At 54.0% G+C, this 18,757-nt stretch overlaps 7 protein-coding genes across 7 annotated transcripts; 4 read left to right on the top strand and 3 right to left on the bottom strand.

The window, feature by feature from the left end:
- Positions 1–50: 50 nt before the first annotated feature.
- ASPACDRAFT_41498 (GIG1 family protein) lies at positions 51–1,135 on the bottom strand (the record flags this gene model as incomplete). The annotated part of the gene is made up of 4 exons (XM_020200947.1): positions 51–188; positions 269–453; positions 558–731; positions 832–1,135. 4 exons carry the CDS (start codon positions 1,133–1,135, stop codon positions 51–53), a joined length of 801 nt encoding a protein of 266 aa, XP_020057571.1.
- A 784-nt stretch (positions 1,136–1,919) lies between these two features.
- ASPACDRAFT_1886934 (nicotinamidase) lies at positions 1,920–3,577 on the bottom strand. The gene is made up of 3 exons (XM_020198439.1): positions 3,189–3,577; positions 3,038–3,134; positions 1,920–2,927 (listed from the first exon to the last, which is right to left on the bottom strand). The coding sequence occupies exons 2-3, from the start codon at positions 3,086–3,088 to the stop codon at positions 2,271–2,273; spliced, it is 708 nt and encodes a 235-aa protein (XP_020057570.1). The 5' UTR covers positions 3,089–3,134; positions 3,189–3,577; the 3' UTR covers positions 1,920–2,270.
- A 131-nt stretch (positions 3,578–3,708) lies between these two features.
- On the top strand, positions 3,709–7,987 carry ASPACDRAFT_115828 (DNA-dependent ATPase RAD26). The gene is made up of 3 exons (XM_020195933.1): positions 3,709–4,121; positions 4,186–4,259; positions 4,326–7,987. Exons 1-3 carry the CDS (start codon positions 3,912–3,914, stop codon positions 7,768–7,770), a joined length of 3,729 nt encoding a protein of 1,242 aa, XP_020057569.1. The 5' UTR covers positions 3,709–3,911; the 3' UTR covers positions 7,771–7,987.
- A 241-nt stretch (positions 7,988–8,228) lies between these two features.
- ASPACDRAFT_41495 (uncharacterized protein) lies at positions 8,229–10,646 on the bottom strand (the record flags this gene model as incomplete). Its single annotated transcript, XM_020200946.1, has 1 exon — positions 8,229–10,646. The coding sequence occupies one exon, from the start codon at positions 10,644–10,646 to the stop codon at positions 8,229–8,231; it is 2,418 nt and encodes an 805-aa protein (XP_020057568.1).
- Positions 10,647–11,424: 778 nt separating this feature from the next.
- ASPACDRAFT_1898059 (chitin synthase export chaperone) lies at positions 11,425–13,428 on the top strand. Its single transcript, XM_020198733.1, has 3 exons — positions 11,425–12,060; positions 12,141–12,712; positions 12,767–13,428. Exons 1-3 carry the CDS (start codon positions 11,823–11,825, stop codon positions 12,950–12,952), a joined length of 996 nt encoding a protein of 331 aa, XP_020057567.1. The 5' UTR covers positions 11,425–11,822; the 3' UTR covers positions 12,953–13,428.
- Positions 13,429–14,823: 1,395 nt separating this feature from the next.
- On the top strand, positions 14,824–15,906 carry ASPACDRAFT_26239 (glycosyltransferase family 32 protein; the record flags this gene model as incomplete). The annotated part of the gene is made up of 1 exon (XM_020199406.1): positions 14,824–15,906. One exon carries the CDS (start codon positions 14,824–14,826, stop codon positions 15,904–15,906), a length of 1,083 nt encoding a protein of 360 aa, XP_020057566.1.
- A 288-nt stretch (positions 15,907–16,194) lies between these two features.
- On the top strand, positions 16,195–18,556 carry ASPACDRAFT_1866569 (putative ABC transporter; the record flags this gene model as incomplete). The annotated part of the gene is made up of 3 exons (XM_020197878.1): positions 16,195–16,974; positions 17,040–17,256; positions 17,323–18,556. Exons 1-3 carry the CDS (start codon positions 16,254–16,256, stop codon positions 18,554–18,556), a joined length of 2,172 nt encoding a protein of 723 aa, XP_020057565.1. The 5' UTR covers positions 16,195–16,253.
- Positions 18,557–18,757: the final 201 nt, after the last annotated feature.

Raw genomic sequence — 18,757 nt, 5'->3', positions numbered from 1 at the left:
CAGAGGGGGCTATGATTCCGGTCCGTTCAAGCCTCTACAGACCAGCTAGGCTAGCCGATCACGTGCGCCGGGCAATCGCCGCGGGTAATCTCCTCCAAGAACGCGGCCGGGGGCCGATACAACATGACATGGAAATGCTCGACGGCATGGACCGACTTGAGCGACCTCCAGTTCCGGAACCAGATCACCTGAAGCACCATACTGTTAACAAAATATTGCGCCCCACCCCGGCTCCCGCCGAAAACTCAGCAAAGAAAGAAAACCTCACCTGCTCCGGCGCCATCTTCGCATGGAACGTCCGCCGCACGAACCCGTCGATCTCGCGCCGCGCGCGCGGCGTCAAATCATCCACGACCGGATCGTCCTCCAGCGGGAACTTGGTCCACACGACCAGGTGCACGATATCCGGCTCCAGGCCGTATGGCCAGTCATTGTATAAGATGCGGAGGTCCTCTATGTTTTTTGGATCAGGAAGTTAGCAGGTTACACGGGCTTTAACTGGTCGGGGGCAGGGGGGGGGTCTTTGTTGTTTGAATGAGGGGCGCGAACCATCGAACTCAAACGGCCTCCCCTTGGCCCGCAAATCACTCTGCAAGCCTTCCCCCACCGCAATCGCTCCTTGACGACGAAGCGCATGATCGACCCGTGTTCGGCGACGATCCGCGCCTTGTACTCCAGGTACCGGCGGAGATCGCTGGGGAGGCGCTGGAAGCGGTCGATTCGGTTCGTGCCTGCCATTATTACCAGGTGTTCAAGTTAGCGGTTGTCTGCCAATGGCTCGCTACGGCGTCGTGAATACGAGAGAACGATAACAATACACAATGCACATACGGACGAGCTCTGTGACGAGGTTCCACCCTTGTCTTTGGTAGAGATGGTCCGGGGTCGAGAGGATCTCAATGTTCTTTTGGGAGATGTCGCGGAGGTAGCTGGGGCAGGAGGGGGGCCATTGGGATCGCGGGATGTTGGTGAGCCAGTATGGTAGGGGTGCTTCTTCTTCTGGGGCTCCGTCATTGGGGGCGTTGTGCTTCTGGATGGTTGGTGTGGGGGAGTCGGTCACGGTGGCTAGGGGGCCTTTCTCAGCCAGGTATCCCGATCTCTGTCGCGGGGGGAAGGCCGTTGTTGCTGTCGGCATTGCTGCGACCGTGGGTGACATCTTCTCTGAATTAAGGTAAAGTGAGGTTTTTTTGGGGCGGGAATGTTTATTTGGGATGTGTGTCTGGGAATGAGCACAAAGGGAGGATCTAGACACAGAAAAAGGAGCTGCCGAGCTGTATGCAGCTTTGACAGGTAAGTGAGAAGGGAGAGAGAGGGCGGAGAGAGGAGGGAAAGTCATTTAAACAGGTGTAGGTGTAGGTGCGGCTTTACCCCCCGTAGCTTTCACTGTCAACCTTATTCTGACCCTGTTGGTATGACCTTAACGGGGATTGATTGCGGCGGGTCCGGGAGTGGCAACTAATGGCGATCATTGGAAAAGGCATGGATTTGCAGGGCTGAGAAGAGAAGGAGAAGAGTGCAACTGTCAGTGATGGTAATCATAGGTAGGTGAGGCAGTCAATAAAGGCAGACGCCGACACCCTGACTTGCTGTGCATTCCTGAATGAGGCGTCGATATTGTGTTTACCGGATAGAGTGGGGTGTATGTTGTCCCCTCCTTTGTTAGGGGTAGGTAGAGTGGGTTGCTCATTCAGGAGTGTTTCTCGTCTATCCAGCTTAGTGAAAATCATATGGTGTGTCACTTGGATGCCATATTTTTCCAGCATAAATCTGGCTCGACAATAGGTAGGAACGTTCGGCAACGACTCACTCAAAGTTTCTGGTTGATGGTTCAGCTTCCCCGGGGCCGTGAAGATCATCGCCCGCATCCGGAGTACAGAGGCTGTTATCAGACATGTGAGTAACTCACTGTACAGGACACTGTGTGTGATAGTAGTTCGATGATTGGGCCTGAACAATTCTCCCCTACAGGCCGCACACGGAACAAATCTGAATTTGGCCAGCTTCAATGATCGCCCAAAACATAGTATACTAGTAACCTCCTTCAAATGGTACTGGCAGAAGTGACGTGCCAAGTTCCTTGTTCCCCACAAAATAACAGTTTTCCCTTGGCAAGGACAATCCCAAGCATTCGGGCCCTCGGGGGCTCTTTTAGCGCCAGCCCAGTCACCAATCCATCCATCCGCCTTCCTAAGAATCGCAACCAACTCACTACCCCCTAAAACCCCCCTCCCTCCGTCTAACTAATACCTTCCAAACAGAGACACATCGAATCAGCCGACCAAACCCGCAATCTCAGGCCCATCCGACCTCACGATCACGACCCCCGCCTCGAGCAACTCCCGCCTCGCCTCCTCCCACCCGACCCCCGGATCCACGCACCGCGTCGCATCCTCCACGAAATAACTCCGGAACCCGGCTCTCGCCGCATCGATCGCCGTGCACTTGACGCAGTAATCCCCGGCGACACCCACCGAGAACACCGCCGTAACCCCCCGAGCCCGCAGCTCGGCCTCGAGATCGCAAGTCACCGACCGCCGGTTCAGCTCAAGGTTGTTGCGGTTCCCGAACGCGTCGGCGAACACCGAGTACATCTCCATGCGGGCGTCCATCCCCTTCTTGACGAACAGGTCGATGTGCGCCGCCTCGATCTCCGGGATCAGCGCCGCCCCCGGCGTGCCCGCGACGCAGTGCACCGGCCACAGCCGTTGGGGTTTGGTGTCGGTGTGCTTGCCAGGCGCCGGGTTGGTGAGCGTGATGGTACACTCGAAGGGGATATTGTTGGGCGCCGGGTGGTTCGGGGCGAAGGAGATGTGGTCCGCTGGGTGGTAGTCTTGCGAGGAGACTCGGAAGCTGAAGCCCGGGTGCGCCAGCAGCGTGTTGATGATTGGGGCGAGGTCGCGCGCGCCTTCGACAGCTAGGGAGCCGTTCTGTTTGTTTTTCCGGGGGTTAGCCTTGCTATCTCGTACTTGTCGTAGGTTGGATTTGGGGATTTTTCCTAGGGTGGAGGAGGGGGGGGGGAGAAAGGGAAGAAACGTACGGGAGGACAAAAGTCCTCCTGCATGTCGACGACCACTAGTGCTGCTGTCATTGTAGAGGGGATTTTCGTGTAAGGTTTGTCACTGGTTCTTGCTCAGGTAAGGTTTATGATGGTGTGGATCGTTGGGTGAGTTGACTAAACTAGACTATAGGAACATGTATGCTGAAGGCTGCCCCTAATCGAGGGGTTCCATCGTTCGATAGTGTAAAAGTTCCCCGCTACGTTATCTTAGTTCATGGAGAGGGACGCGCAAGCGGTCTAATGCCATGCGGCTTGGTCCGACCGCTATAAGCTGTGGAACCGAGGTTTCAAAGCCAGAATAAGATATCGTTCATGGGAGTCTAGCACCACAGTATTCAAGAAGTTCTTTTTGCTATGGCTGGCACTATAAGGATAGCTGCAGCTGGATGAGCATAATTACACAGCAGATGCAGGCAACCCGCTAGTCTATCAGCGATTATGCTCGTGCGATCTTGCCGGTACAGTTGAACAGGGAATGACTTATAACCATGCTTCTTATGGTCTAAGATACTTGTGTACTTGCACTATCTGCTGTGCTACAAGCACCCAAAGTCAGTAGGGAAATGACGTACTGCACAGGCAACAGACACGTGATCAGAGCCAAACTTCTAGGCGACCCGTAACCTGAGATCTCAGGCACAAACGATCACCGCCTAGGTCATCGCTCACAGTGTGTTGCTCTACAGCAACCCACCTGATGGTTCCACCATCATCCTGAATCAGAGATCACTGGGCTGAACTTTTAAGACTACTGCAAGGCCGCGAGATCCCCTGCTCGCATGAAAGCCGTAATCGTGCAGGGAAAAGCAGCAAACCTGGGTCTCAAGGGATATGATTAACCGCCGATCCATTCATGGAGGACGAAACAAGTATCAAGCACGAGGCGGAAGGCTCGAGTGCCCGAGGCCCTGTGAAAGAAAAGCCAACGGAGCCGTCTGATGCAGCTGTCACATCTACACAGTCTTCCGGACCCTCCGTGGCGATCAACGAGGCGAGCCGCTTGAAAGAGCTGCAGGCCGATGTCCGTGATCAGGATGATCTGGAGCGAGATATCGCCCGCCAGGCAAGTAGCATGGCCCCGCATGCGATATACTTCTGGACGCACCACCTACTGACCGTACGCGCAGGCAGACAAGCTGCTCCTGGAACAGGCCGATGAGCGCGACAACAAGAGACTGGAGCGGACTACCCGCGAGAAACAGTATGATAATTCCGGCCCCCCTCCGTGCTATTCTCCGTAGAGCGGCGCTCACTTTTATTCTCGCAGGAAGGTCGAGTCACAGATCTTGAAACTCCACCAGCGGCTATCCCAGCCCATCGGGACCGCTGGGAGGGTTCGCGCGCAGAATGAACTTCAGACCCTCGAGTCACGCAACACGGCGTTGGCCAATGACCTGGTAGATATCCAGCAGCGCATCGTCGATAGAAGTCGAGAGCAAGAGGGTGGTGGCGAGGCCTCGAGAATCGGACGTCTGCCGAACGAGTCTCGCAGGGACTACCTCATTCGCACGGGGAAAATCACCCCTTTCATGAACATGAGTCATGGCCCGGACCATGGTCCTCTTGCTAGTCTGCAGGACGCTCTTATTGACGCCGAGGATGAGCACGATGAGGCAGAGGCCCTGGAGCGCTTCAAGGCTCGATCGGCAGTCTCACATCGGAACCTCGTGCAACCTGGTTTTGATTTCGACGTGTCCAGTGGTCCTGACAGCACAGATCTGTCTGCGGACATTCGAAGCGCAAAGCGAAGAAAGGTGGGGCATGAGCAGCCCTCTAAGAAGATTCATGAGAAACAGGAGGATTTGGGCTATAGCTCAGAAGCTCCCGATGGAAATCAGTCGGAGAAAGATGATGACTCCAATTATGTGGCGTCAGACGGTGAAGAGTCACAACTCGAGGATGAAGAAGACTGGGCTCCTGAAGGACAGTCGGAGCGAGCAATGTCCCAGAAGAAGAAAAAGAAGACGTCTGCTGAAGATATTGAAGACTTCACCGGGCTGGACGATGGCAACGAGACAGTGTATCAAACAAGACTGCAATCGTGGGTCAGTCGCAGGAGTGCCGCAAGAGAACGTGCGCGCAAGACCCAGCATTCAGGAGAAGATGGTGACGATGTCATGAATGAAGATCCGGTTCCCGACGAAGATCAGGAACAGGACGAGTGGTTCAAACCTCACCCAACTGTCCCTGATATGCATTTTGACAATGGATATCGTATACCTGGCGATATCCATGCCTTGTTGTTTGACTATCAGAAGACTGGAGTACAGTGGCTGTGGGAGCTGCAACAGCAACAGGTTGGTGGTATCATTGGCGATGAGATGGGTTTGGGCAAGACCATTCAGGTGATTGCGTTCATCGCTGGTCTGCATTACAGCAAACAGCTCACTCGGCCCGTGGTCATCGTCTGCCCCGCAACAGTCATGAAGCAATGGGTGAACGAGTTCCACCGCTGGTGGCCTCCTCTTCGCGTTTCCATCTTACACACCTCCGGTAGTGGGATGGTCAACCTTCGAAATGAAAGTAGCAGGGAGGACGCGTTACTGTCCCAAGCCTGGAATGCTGCCACTTCTCGACGTATGCCTAATGGTCTGAAAGCGGCGCGCAAAGTCGTCAAGCGCGTGGTCGAGGAAGGACATGTGCTAGTAACGACCTACTCAGGTCTCCAGACTTACGCTTCTCTTGCCATACCAATTGAGTGGGGTTGCGCTGTTTTGGATGAAGGCCACAAGATCCGCAACCCAAATACCTCGATTACGATCCACTGCAAAGAGCTTCGCACGCCGCATCGGATCATCCTCTCAGGCACCCCCATGCAGAATAACCTCACGGAGCTCTGGTCTTTATTCGACTTTGTCTTCCCGATGCGGCTGGGAACGTTGGTGAACTTTCGCAATCAATTCGAGTTCCCGATTCGTCAAGGTGGTTATGCAAACGCTTCGAACCTGCAGGTTCAAACCGCCGTTAAGTGTGCTGAGACTCTGAAAGACGCTATCAGTCCCTACCTTCTGCAGCGCTTCAAGATAGACGTGGCTTCAGACCTTCCGAAGAAGAGCGAGCAGGTTCTCTTCTGCAAACTGACCAAGGTGCAACGAGAGGCATACGAGGCATTCCTTGGCTCATCCGAGATGCAAGCTATCCTCAACAAACGCCGACAAGTCCTGTACGGCGTTGATATCCTGCGAAAGATCTGCAACCATCCCGACCTACCAAGCCACAAACTCCAGTCCTCGGCAAAGGATTACGGAAGCGGCAGCAGATCTGGCAAGATGCAGGTCGTAAAATCACTGCTTGAACTATGGAAGGACACTGGACACAAGACGCTACTCTTCTGCCAACATCGAATCATGTTAGACATTTTGGAAAAATTCGTGCGGGCGATGTCTGGATTCAATTACCGCCGAATGGATGGCACCACCCCGATCCAGCATCGGCAGACGTTGGTCGATGAGTTCAACAACGACCCAGACCTTCACGTATTCCTGCTTACGACCAAGGTCGGCGGACTGGGTGTGAACCTCACCGGTGCGGATCGCGTTATCATCTACGATCCGGACTGGAATCCATCTACAGATATGCAAGCCCGCGAGCGGGCGTGGAGACTCGGGCAAAAGCGGGACGTCACGATCTATCGACTGATGACGGCCGGGACCATCGAGGAAAAGATCTACCATCGTCAGATCTTCAAGCAGTTCCTCACCAACAAGATCCTGAAGGACCCCAATCAACGACAGACCTTCCAGATGAGCGACTTGCACGATCTCTTCTCCCTTGGCGAGGATAACCAAGGGGCCACTGAGACCAGCAAGATCTTCAAAGACACAGCAGCCACGACCTTCAAGAACGGCGACAACAACAACCCAGCCTCAACAGCCGCTGCAAACCTCGCAGACGTCGAAGACGAGAAGAGGGACATCCGCAAAACAGCGGGCGTTGCCTCGATCGAAGAATACCAGGGCGAGCAGGAGCAGCAGCAGCAACAACAACAACCACAAAACGAATCCGAACCCTCCACCGCCGCCGGCGGGCCCGGCAATGCAAACCAAGAAGCGCGCATCATGGAGAAGATCTTCGCGCGGTCCGGCGTGCACTCCGCCCTCGAGCACGACCAGATCCTGAACGGCAAACGCGTCGTCCGGGCCGATCCCAAGATCATCGAGGCCGAAGCCAAGCGCGTGGCCGCCGAAGCAGCGGAAGAGCTCCGGCGCGCCGGGGAAGCCGCCCGCTCCGTCCCCATCGGCACACCTACCTGGACCGGCCAGTTCGGCGTGGCTGGCAGACCCGAAGAGCGGATATCCTCCCCCTTTGCAAGAGGCGTCGGCGGCAGCAGCGCGAGACGGGCGGGCGCCGGCCCCTCGTCCGCCAGCATCCTAGCCAATCTTTCCTCTTCTGCGACTGCTGCCTCGCAGAGATCTTCTCCCGCCTCGCGAAGCAACACGAACAGCCCGGCCCCGTTGTCGTCGTCGCGGGCTGCTGGTGCTGGTGCGCCAAGTGGAATCGACTTCATCACCCTGCTGCGCGACTTCATCACCGCCCATGGCGGCTCGGTCTACACGCAGATGCTGATCGATCAGTTCAACCACCATTGCACGACGCCCCAGAAGACCGCCGAGTTTAAGGAGATGCTAAACACCATTGCCGTTCTGGAGAAGGGGGGCCGCAGCCGACGCGGCAAGTGGACGTTGAAGCCGGAGTATGCCAAGAACCGATAATCTTTCTAATGCGCTTGTTCATTGATTTGAATCGCCGACATGTGTTTATGATTAGATGTATAAATAGATCCTTGGGAAAGAAAGATGGCTCTTATGGGAACATTTGCAATTCTTCTGTGACAAGAGAAACTACTAGCTTCAGGCAGCGAATTAATAAAGGTTAATATTACCCTTTTTCGGGGCCTTCCCACTAAATCCGACGCCTGTTCTACACCCCCTACACCACACTGCAGTCGTTATGCCTGCAGAGGTGGGCTCGATCGTCTAGTGGGTAGTGTACGTATTACCTGATCTCATAACATCATGGCCATACTCACCGCTACTGCCGGTATAGGTTTTTCAAGATTACGAGCTGCGCATACTTGGATCCCCATGCCCAAGAGTCAGCGTCAGCGTGATCCAGCCGACCACATCTGACCACTTTGCCTATATTCCACCCATTGACTTACCGTATAGTTTCAGCCCAACATCCCCGGATTGAGATCCGCGAGTTTCGCCGCACCATACCGCATGATCTGCACGATCTCGCGCTCGTCGATGCGGCTCTTGCGCAACACCCGCAAGAGCTCCAGGGGCACCTCATTGGAGTCCATCCAGAGCGAGGCCGGATTCTGCGTCGCCTGGTACCGGCACAGGGCGATGTAGGCCAAGGCGCAGAACCCCCCGACGTAGCCGAGCCGCCGCAGCCAGATGCGCTTCTTCGGCGGGTCGAAGTCGACCGCGCCGCCGAACTTCCGAAAGTCCCGCACCTCGTGGGGCTGGAGGACGTACTCGTACTCGGACGGGTCGGCGGGTTTCTTGACCTCGACCTCCTCCCGGTAGTCTTTATTGGCGGACAGCTTCGTCCATTCCTTGGCGATGGTGGGGAAGCTGCTGCGGAGCATGGTGGGCTTGTGCGTGGGCGGGAGGTAGCTGGGGCCGACGAACTTGGTCTTCTCGCGCGGGAAGACCTTGGTCGGGCTTGTGGACGCCTGCTCGGTTGGCTGCTTGACGGAGATGACCCGCGCCTCGGGGACCAAGGGCAGTGGGGGTGGTGCTGGGAGCGCTTTCTGATCCTGCAGCCGGCTCTGGAGCTGGCCGAAGTTGACGGCTGAGGCCTCCTTCAGGTACCAGACCACTTTCTCGAGGAGCTCCTCGATCGTCGGCGTCCGCTGCATCTCCGTCGTCATCGCGGTCTGGATGACCACCAGGAACTGCTCGAGCGCCGTCTCCGGGGTGATTTCATCGAGATAGGTCCGCGAGACGTTCATGTCGTCCAGCATCTTCGTGATGGCCATGAATCCGCTCTCCGGCGCCTGGGACGGCCACTCGAAGTCGAATTCCAAGTCGCCCATGCGCATGCGCTTGAGGTGGTCGCCCATCTCCAGGATAGGGTCCGGAGCCATGGCTTCGCCATCCCAATTGAAGTCCGCGAACCCCCGCTTACGCGACCTCGCCTCGAATCGAGGTTCGGTCGGGGTCGGCGGCAGGTAAAGCGGCACCCGGGGCTCCTCCACCCACACGCTGGAGCCCTCATCCACCAGCATGTTCTCACGGGGTCGGTTCCAGAGCTGGGCAACCATGCTCTCAGGGATCTCCCGCTTCTTTCTCTTTTTCTTCTCCTCCTCGGTCTCTGGCTCTCCCATGCGCCACCATTTCTCCCCAGTTTTGGGGTCGTTATGCGGGTCCGCGGACGACTCCGCCATATCATGATCGTAGGCTGTATCAAACCCGCAGGAGCTTTTTGCGTAGTTAGAAAAGGCTGCTAATCGCTGGCTGAATCCCTGCAGGGCTTGACTTTGGCTCGTTTCGTCCAGGACATCAACCATCTCGTCGTCTTGTTGGCTATTTCTTTTGCTCTTATTCTTGCCATTCTTTTTGTTGTTGTTCTGTATCTCTTCCTTCGACTTGCCCTTCGCAACCAGGTACAGGGCGTCGTCCTGGGCACTTGCCATTCGAACTGCACGGCGGAGCTTCTCATTCAGAAACGAGTTCTCCTCCTCCAACTTGTCGTTCAGCGATTCGACGCTTGCGTCACTATAGCTGTTTCTCTGCAGACTTTCATGAAGTTCCTTTTTCGCCTCTCCTGCTTCCTTGCTGTATCGCACAAGCTGGTTCTGCAAGTCTTTCAAGCTCTTATTACGATGCTTGGCATTTTGGCCCATCTGTCGACACCTCTCCCGAGCCTGGTTAAACAGCTCTTCTTGCTTCGCGGTCCTCACTTTCAGATTGGCGTTCTCCCTTTTCGACTTGATAAAGTTCTTCTCGTGCCGTTTGCCCTTTTTGTTGCTCGCATGGAGCTCTTGGCGCCACGCCTGTTCTTTGTGGTGCCATTGCTTCTCTGTTTCGGACAGGGCATTGGTCAGCGCTAGCAGCTGGTTCTTGAGTTGGGTGTTCTCCGTGTCGAGGTCAACCGCATGCTGCTCTGCCTGGGTCAGCTGCGTCTTGTTCTGATTGAGTGTCTGGTAGAACCACTCCGCCTTGACTTCAGGCGACTCATTCCTGTCGCGGATATGGTTGAGGACCTCCTTGTCCTGCTGGAGTTCGTGCACAGAGAGACGGTTGTTTTTGTTATTATTGTTTTTGTGGTTGTTGTTCCAGTTGTTGTTGTTACGATTATTATTGTTGTTGTTGTTATTGTTGCTGTTCCAGTTGTTGCTGTTCCGGTTGTTGTTGCTGTTCCGGTTGTTGTTGTTGTTGTTGTTGTTGTTGTTGTTGTTGTTGTTATTGTTGCTGTTCCAGTTGTTGCTGTTCCGGTTGTTGTTGCTGTTCCGGTTGTTGTTGCTGTTCCGGTTGTTGTTGTTGTTGTTGTTGTTGTTGTTGTTGTTGTTGTTGTTGTTGTTGTTGTTGTTGTTGTTGTTGTTGTTCCGGTTGTTGTTGTTGTTGTAGTTCGACATATTGAGGTTTCCTTTTCTGATTTTGTATATTGGTTTGTCAACCTTTTGAGGCGTTCGTGGAGAGAGGAGGAACGGATTAGTATAGGTTTGATGTCTCACGAGTCACGGACTCTGGGGTCTTGAAATGAATAGATAAGTCGAAATGTGCGTTTGAAGTTCAATTGTTCTGATAGGATTTGGTGTATTGGTTCATGGCACTATCGAGGTAGTCAACGATGGGGGAAGATGCGGACATCTGTTACTTATAATATTCAGCCCTTTGTCCATGACTGCCGAAGTATACCGGAGGTCGTCAGGGACTCAGGGTTAGCTTCAATTATGCAGGTCAGATAGGAGCGGATCTTCGCAGACGACCTTCCGCCTGGCATCGTCTCTCGGGACTTGCTGTGACAAGAACGAGAGCATATTATCTGAGCATGAATGATCTGGTTGATGGTCACAATGACATTGTCGTGGTTGTTCTTTCACCGAACCGGTACAACAAAGCACATAATCAGGCTTGACCTGATTCTTTCGTTTGTCATCCATTGTTCTGAGCTAAACAAAGCTCTCAGTCAGCAGACAGGGAGTGAATGAAGCTGGAGGGAATTGCTCTCCAAATCTTTTGTGAATAGACTAGTTGGCAAGACAAACGAATGAAGGTACTGTACACAAAAGGCAGTCCACACCGCAGGCCCGGGAGAGCATGAGATGCCGGATACCTCAGGCGTCGATAGCGGGTATCTCCGCAATCACGTGCTATGTGTGTCAGCCACACTCCACACTATTCCTAAAATAGCAGCACACCTTTTTTCCCACCCCGTGATGCGCTGCGCTATTGCAATTCAGACGGGGGAAGAAGAAGGAAGGAGGGTCCCCGGCTCATCTTCCCACTCCCTGAACCCCTCGTGTGTGCGTTCATCTGTTCTTCCCCGACAGGGTCTTCACGATCCACTTCACATTCGTTTTAGAATCTCCCTCTCACTGCCTCCTTCTTCTCCCAGCTGTGTGGCATCTTCCAGGCGCTGCCCGGTAATAGGAGCAGTGCGAGGCCCAGCTCTTTATCACCTGTTGTTGTGGAGACCGGGTCGGAGGCCCGCCCATCTTATTTACCTTACAACGAACCTCTTCTGACCGGGCGATCGCCTGTGACATTATCCTCCTCGCTTCTTTTTCAAGGACTTTATCGAAGACAAAATGGGGTTCGGCGACTTCGATTCAATCTGTGAGAAGGCACCATTGCCTCTGTGCTCCTTGGTGGGCCCTCCATCCTCGATATCCGGCTTAACGGGCATTATCCCCAACTGCTATGCACGCAACATCGAACTGGCCAATACCATCATCTTTGAGGGCGCTGCTTCTTTTGTCCATATTATCGCCCTTGGTATGACGGTGATCATGATTTTGCACATTCGGTCGAAGTTCACTGCTGTTGGTATGAGCCTGTCATCTCTGTTGTATATTCCCTCCGTCGCATTGTGAGATCCACTAATGAAGTGCCATGATGGCATGCAGGCCGCAAGGAAATCTTGACCTTCTTCTACATCTACCTGCTCTTGACTATGTGTTCTTTGATTCTGGATGCAGGCGTGACCCCCCCAGGAAGTAGCTCGTTTCCTTACTTTACTGCTGTGCAAAACGGCCTGGCCTCGGCACTCTGTACCTCGTTGCTCATCAACGGCTTTGTAGGGTTCCAGCTCTATGAAGATGGCACCACTCTATCTGTCTGGCTCGTGCGACTCAGTTCGGCGGCCATGTTTGTCGTCTCCTTCCTTGTCTCCCTCGCGACTTTCAAGTCGTGGGGCAGCCTCGGTCCTACTAACACCATCGGCATGTTTGTTGTGCTGTACCTTGTGAATGCCATCTTCATCGTGATTTACCTGGTCATGCAGCTACTGCTTGTCCTCAACACCCTCGAGGACCGCTGGCCGTTGGGCCATATCGCTTTCGGTCTTGTGGTTTTTATCTGCGGGCAGGTCCTTCTTTACGCGTTCAGCGATGCGATTTGCGACAATGTACAGCACTATATGGATGGACTCTTCTTTGCAACCCTTTGCAATCTCTTAGCGGTCATGATGGTGTACAAGGTAGGCACACGCTATTTCTTCGTGACCGACTGAATCTCTAACGGCGGCATACAGTTCTGGGACTATATCACGAAAGAGGACCTCGAGTTCTCTGTTGGAATCAAGCCCAACACATGGGAGGTTAAGGAGCTCCTACCCGAAGAGGATCGCCGGCAGACGATCTACGCCGATGCTGATTCGGAATATGCGGGGAGCATGTACCATCACCGAGCATCAACCTATCACGGCCACAATTATTAAATTGCCAAGCTTGTTGGACTCTAGCATCTACTCGGACTTTAACACAGTACCTGGTACTTTCTTACCCATTCCATCCACAAACGGCCCCTTTCCTCGGCAGACTGGGGGCCGAGTTAATGAGGGCGGCTCCGAGTCTTACCCCTCCTCCATCTGGACCTCAGGGCCTATGCGCAACGTTGTTCTCGCTCCTTTAAACCCTGCTCAGCTCAGTGAGCCATTGCGGTCAACTGACAATCCTTTGAATCAGTGTGTATAGGGCGTCTTTTTTTTTTTTCTAATGACCTGTTTGCGTTGTTTGCATGGAAGCCATCGCGCCTCCCACCTTGCCAGCTGTATGCCCAAATACCCGTTTTTCTTTGTTCTTCTTCTGAGGCCCCAGGATAATTATCCATGATGGCCTACTTTGTAATCCATGGGTACACATATCGTGTACTAAATACAGTACATAAGTCACAGTTTATCATCCGCACATGCGAATCTTATGTGTACTGTACGTACGGTAGCTTCGGGTTTCCGGTGACTAAAAGGTGACTATGGGGTGACTAAAAATAACCGCCCATTGCCGCTCCGCTCTGCAAGGGCCGAGGACTGTCCAGACCGCGAGACGTGGGCACTACGAAGAAGTCAGTAAGACTACACAGTAGGTACTGACTGCCCGGCAGTGCAGCACACGCTCAACGACAGCAGCAGCAATCAGCCTAAGGAGAAATAAAAATTAGATAAAAATAAAAATACGAGGTCACATTCGCTGAATCCGCGGAACTCAGTGAGCCACATGCTTACCCACAAATCAGCAATGCGACAGCATCCGGAAGCGGCTCAGACCCTTTTTTCCCGAGTCCTTTTCCTCTTCTTCCTTCTTAGCGCCACTAGTCTAGCCTCAGGCCAACCTGTCCCCCTGGCGTGCCAAATTGGTCAGACTCAGACCCCGTCATGCTCCATCCATCAAATGCTTAGCATGTCAGAGATCGAGCAGGGTCCCTCCGCTGTAACTTGTAACTTGTAACTACCTAAGCCTGTAACCTGCCAACATGTCAGACCCTGATTCGGAACCTCGATCGGCTCTTCTCAATCCCTCTTCACTCCTCACCGGCCAGTTAAAGAAAAGGTTCCAATGGATCTGCCCATCGGATCGAGCAATTTGCTTGAGACCCATGAGGATCCACTCTGGTGGAAATCAAGAAATACCACCCTACCTATACGGTACTCAGCACCACAACAGGTAAGACAGGCCCATCTCAGGAAGCAAATCTTGCCGACTTGGAACGACTAGCCCGCAATTGCTTTTCCACTCATCGCCCGCCTTCACCCAAACCGCCCCTATCAGGAAATGGGCGAGGGAAATCCAAATTTACGCTAAAGCGAACTTAAGCACAATCTGCTCGAGTAGATTAAAGGAGAAAGGATATTAGCCCGACCCTTCGACCCAGTCGAACCCTGGCTGAGTCCATTAATCTTACTACATATGCAGTCATGTCCGAATGAAAGATAACTATAGGTGGTCGCCCTCGCTCTCCTCTTGTGGTCACTTAACTCAGTACTTCAGTTTACCCCCCCCCCCCTCCATATCCTCTTGGGATGAACCTCATCCCATCCCACCTTATCCCCTAATTCCTATAGCCGATTTTTTTGCTTCTGTCGAACGTTTTCGCTAGCTTTGCTTTCTTGTCTATTGCTCTATCGGTCAATGAACCGTGCAGTCAGTCTTTACCATCTATCTTTATGACACCACCATCGCTCTGCCACAGTCACCCGACAAGACCTCTTTTCGCTACTACTACTACTACTGCTTAAAATCGCACGCCTCAAAAAGGAATGAACCAATTCACTATATAATTCAAGCCCAATACGACGACGAATAATCGATCAGAATGATTCTCTCGCTCAGCCGCCCGGTCACCCTGGCCCTTTCGACACTTCTTCTCCTCAACTTCTATCTCTTCCACCGCGTACTCCACCAGCCTGTGGTCACTAGTACATTTGCCGTAAATACAACCCCGGCCCAACAGCAGCAACGAGAGCAACAAGAACAGGATCAGCAACAACAAGCCTTCTTATCACCTACTCCTACTCCGTCACCTGAACCAACTAGCGCCACTCAACCCACCTGGACCACACTCTCGGTCTCAGCAGCGACTCCAACCATCGCCCCAACTTCAACCGCCTTTCCTATGAAGCTATGGCAGAAGTCAGGTCCCAAAGGCGTTTCTCCGGACATCCAGACCTATATCCAGTCGTGGCATGCGCTCAACCCGTCCCTCCGGCACGAAATACTTTCCGACGACAGTGCTCTCGCCTACGTCGAAGAGACCTTCCGGGACGACTGGCCCGAGGTGGCAGATCTCTATCAACAGATCCAGGTTCCGATCATCCGCGCCGATCTTCTTCGCTTGTTGATTCTCTACGCCGACGGGGGCATCTGGAGCGACCTGGATGTCACTTGCGAGGCGCCTATCGCGGAATGGATTCCCGACGTATTTGTCAAGGATGACGGCAACATCTGGGTGAAGGAGCAGGTCAACGTGGTAGTCGGACTGGAGTTTGACGGATGGCAGTTTGCCAGTTGGACGATGATGGCCAAACCCAGGCTGAATCACTTCGAGGCGGCGATCGAGTATGTGATGCACCAAATGGAGGGGATCGCACAATCGCACAACGTCTCGCTCTCTGGGGTGACGATGGAAATGATTCCCGACGTGGTGGACGCGAGTGGTCCGCAGGCCATCACCGTGGCGCTACTCCGGAGTCTCTCGCATACGCTGGGCAAGACAGTGGATCGGTCTAATATCACCAGCTTGCATGAGCCGAGACTGCTTGGGGACGTGCTGGTTTTGCCGCAGGCGGCATATGCAGCACTGCAGGGCGGGTACCCCCAGGACCAGGGCCCGTACCTGGTCTCACATCATTATGCGGGTTCTTGGAAGAATGTCCAGGGAGGTGAACAGCGGCGCTAAGCCCGCATTGGCCTTCGGTTTTGGTCTTTGTGTATCTTCCTCTTCCTCTCTTCACTTGGTTAATTTCCATGTATATATTTGAATCACATATTTTCTTCATGAAATGTACGGGTATGATTTTCTATCTTACACATTTATATCTGGTGATACCTGAGTGGCAGCACGGACCAATTCCCAGCGCGGCGGCCTGAGGGCAATAGTATGAGATAATACACGTGACGTCACGTGCGTACCGGCAGTTCTCCTCCCCACCGAAACCGGCCGATCAGGGCGAAATCCAACCATGCGCTCAGATCGACTTAACTTTGCTTCAGTTCCAGCATTGTTTCTTTGATACGTGCACCGTCATGCTCCGGCGGGCCTGCAGAATAAGGCCTCTCCGGTCAGTACCGCTCTCACAATCGATCCGCTTCTCATCCTCTCTCTCTCCGCCGCTGATCTCTATCAAGAACGCAACCTTTTACAAGTCTGCTCCCACGGCCCAAGACAAAACTCAAGGCACAAACGCGCCCCTGTTCAGAGGCATCGATTTTACCCTGCCGACCGAGCCTTTAGAGGAGGACAATTTCGAAGTCCAGACTTGGGCAATAGTCGGGCGCTCTGACAAGACCCAGTTTCTCGAGATCCTTGGCGGCAAATACATATCTGACCCCCCCAACGGGCGGAGTTACCCGTACCTTCTCAGCGATGAGATCGCCCAGCGCAACCCCCGAGCGCGATTCCCACAGAATGCGATCCGATACCTTGGTTTTAGTGGGGAAGGCTCCGAAGCCAATGGGGGCACGCGGGGCGCCTATCTGAGTGCTCGGTATGAGAGCCTGCGGGAGGAGACGGACTGGACAGTGCGCCAGTTTCTCCGCGGCCAGACCTCGTTGAATCCGCTCCCGGAGCAGCGAGGTGGTACCGTTGATGACGAGGAGCTGCTTGCCCGGGTCATCGACGATCTGCGGCTGGGTGAACTTCTGGACATGCCGGTGGCCAACTTGAGCAACGGCCAAATGCGACGGGCCCGGGTCGCCAAAGCCCTGCTCGACAAGCCGGAAGTGCTACTTCTTGACGATCCTTTCAGTAAGTCCTCTTCCTGGCCAATGTCCCCCGGTGTCGAATCACCCACTGATTCAAATCGCCTCCAGTGGGCCTTGATCCTGAATCCACCACAAGAATGTCGGAAGTCCTCCGCCGCCTCGCCCGCAAGGCAGAACCCCGGTTGATTCTCGCCTTCCGCCCGCAAGACCCATTGCCAGACTGGATCAGTCATGTTGTCATACTCGGCGACGGCCAAGCCGCGATATACGCGGGGCGTCGGACACTTGCACATCAATTGACTACTGTATGGTCATACTTTGCCCAGTCCCGCCGCTTCGGCACGCATCTCATTCATGCCGTTCCACCGTATGAGAAGGATGTCATGGACAGCTACAAGAGGCTGAACAAAAACACCGAAGGAGGCTACCATAAGGGTTTAGTGAAATCGACATTGATCGTGACCCGAGAATACATGCAGGAGTTTTTGAGGGGCTTTGCGCCATCTTCTCTGTCCGAAGGCTCCGCGCCAGCCAAGCTTCATCCGCCCCGGGGCGGCGAGCCCTTGATTGAAATGGAAGGGGTTCGCGTGCAGTATGGAGACAAGGCGGTCCTGGGCAAATGGTCGCAGTCTGTTGACGGCGAGTCGAAAGAGGGTCTCCACTGGACGGTGCGTCGCGGCCAGCGCTGGGCCATCCTCGGCGCCAACGGATCTGGCAAGACGACGCTGCTCTCGCTCATCACCTCCGACCATCCTCAGACTTATGCGCTTCCCGTTCGTCTTTTCGGCCGCTCACGTCTCCCTGAGGAGGGCAAACCGGGTATCTCCATCTTTGAGCTTCAGCGGCGCATCGGTCACTCCTCGCCTGAAGTCCACGCTTTCTTTCCCCGTCAACTCACCCTGCGTGAAGCCATCGAATCCGGCTTTTCTGAGACCTTCTTGTCGCGGCCGAAGATGAACTACGAGCGCGATCTGGACGTGGAAGCCATCCTGGAGCATTTCAAACCTGAACTCAGCGCTCCCCTCGCGCTCCCACGCAATAGATCAGGTCGCAAAAAAGGAATCATTACGGCAACCACTGGCAAGATGTTCCCGTTACACGATGCTCACCACTTCAGAAAGGAGTTCAATCCCCCTGGCGTTGAGATGGAATGGGCCGACACGGCCACATTCGGGCAGTTACCTGTCGACCTTCAGAGGCTAATTCTTTTCTTGCGCGCTCTGATTCATCGACCTGATATCGTCATTCTCGACGAGGCATTCTCCGGAATGTCCATCGGTCTACGCGACAAGTGCATTGACTTCCTTGAAAATGGGCTTGGCCCGGAGTCACGCTTCGGCGGTCTCTCCGATGAGCAAGCCCTCATCATGGTCAGCCATCTCCGTGAGGAGATCCCAGACAGCGTGCGCTACTACATGCGTCTGCCGTCGAGAGAACAGGAAGGCACCTTCCGCTTCGGCCCGCTCCAGTCGCAGAGCTCCTTGCGTAGCCCCAAGATTTGGAACATGCTGTGGGCGCCGCCAGAGACCTACAACAAGAGGTCCGCCCCAGCTGATCCGACGGAGGTCCCAGAAGGCGAGGCGGTGCGAGAGGACTACAACCGGTACGATTGGCGATCCGTCTAGAAGCTCGTAGAGTTAGACTTTTGTATAAAACCACATAAAACCACATCTGGGGGGGTTGGTAGATTGATTGGATTTAGCGGATGCTTAGATGTATTATTACGCTTGACATAGAATGTACAATGCGCAACATGAACATAGAGATCTCAGGCCCTCATTACGTACAGTCTTCTGCACAGTAAACTAGAGTACCTAATCCAGTAC

Source organism: Aspergillus aculeatus (genome assembly GCF_001890905.1).
Source record: "Aspergillus aculeatus ATCC 16872 unplaced genomic scaffold ASPACscaffold_5, whole genome shotgun sequence".
In the NCBI taxonomy this organism is placed as follows: domain Eukaryota; kingdom Fungi; phylum Ascomycota; class Eurotiomycetes; order Eurotiales; family Aspergillaceae; genus Aspergillus; species Aspergillus aculeatus.
The sequence above is the reverse complement of the archived record's forward strand: the minus strand, read 5'-3'. Positions and strand labels throughout refer to the sequence as shown.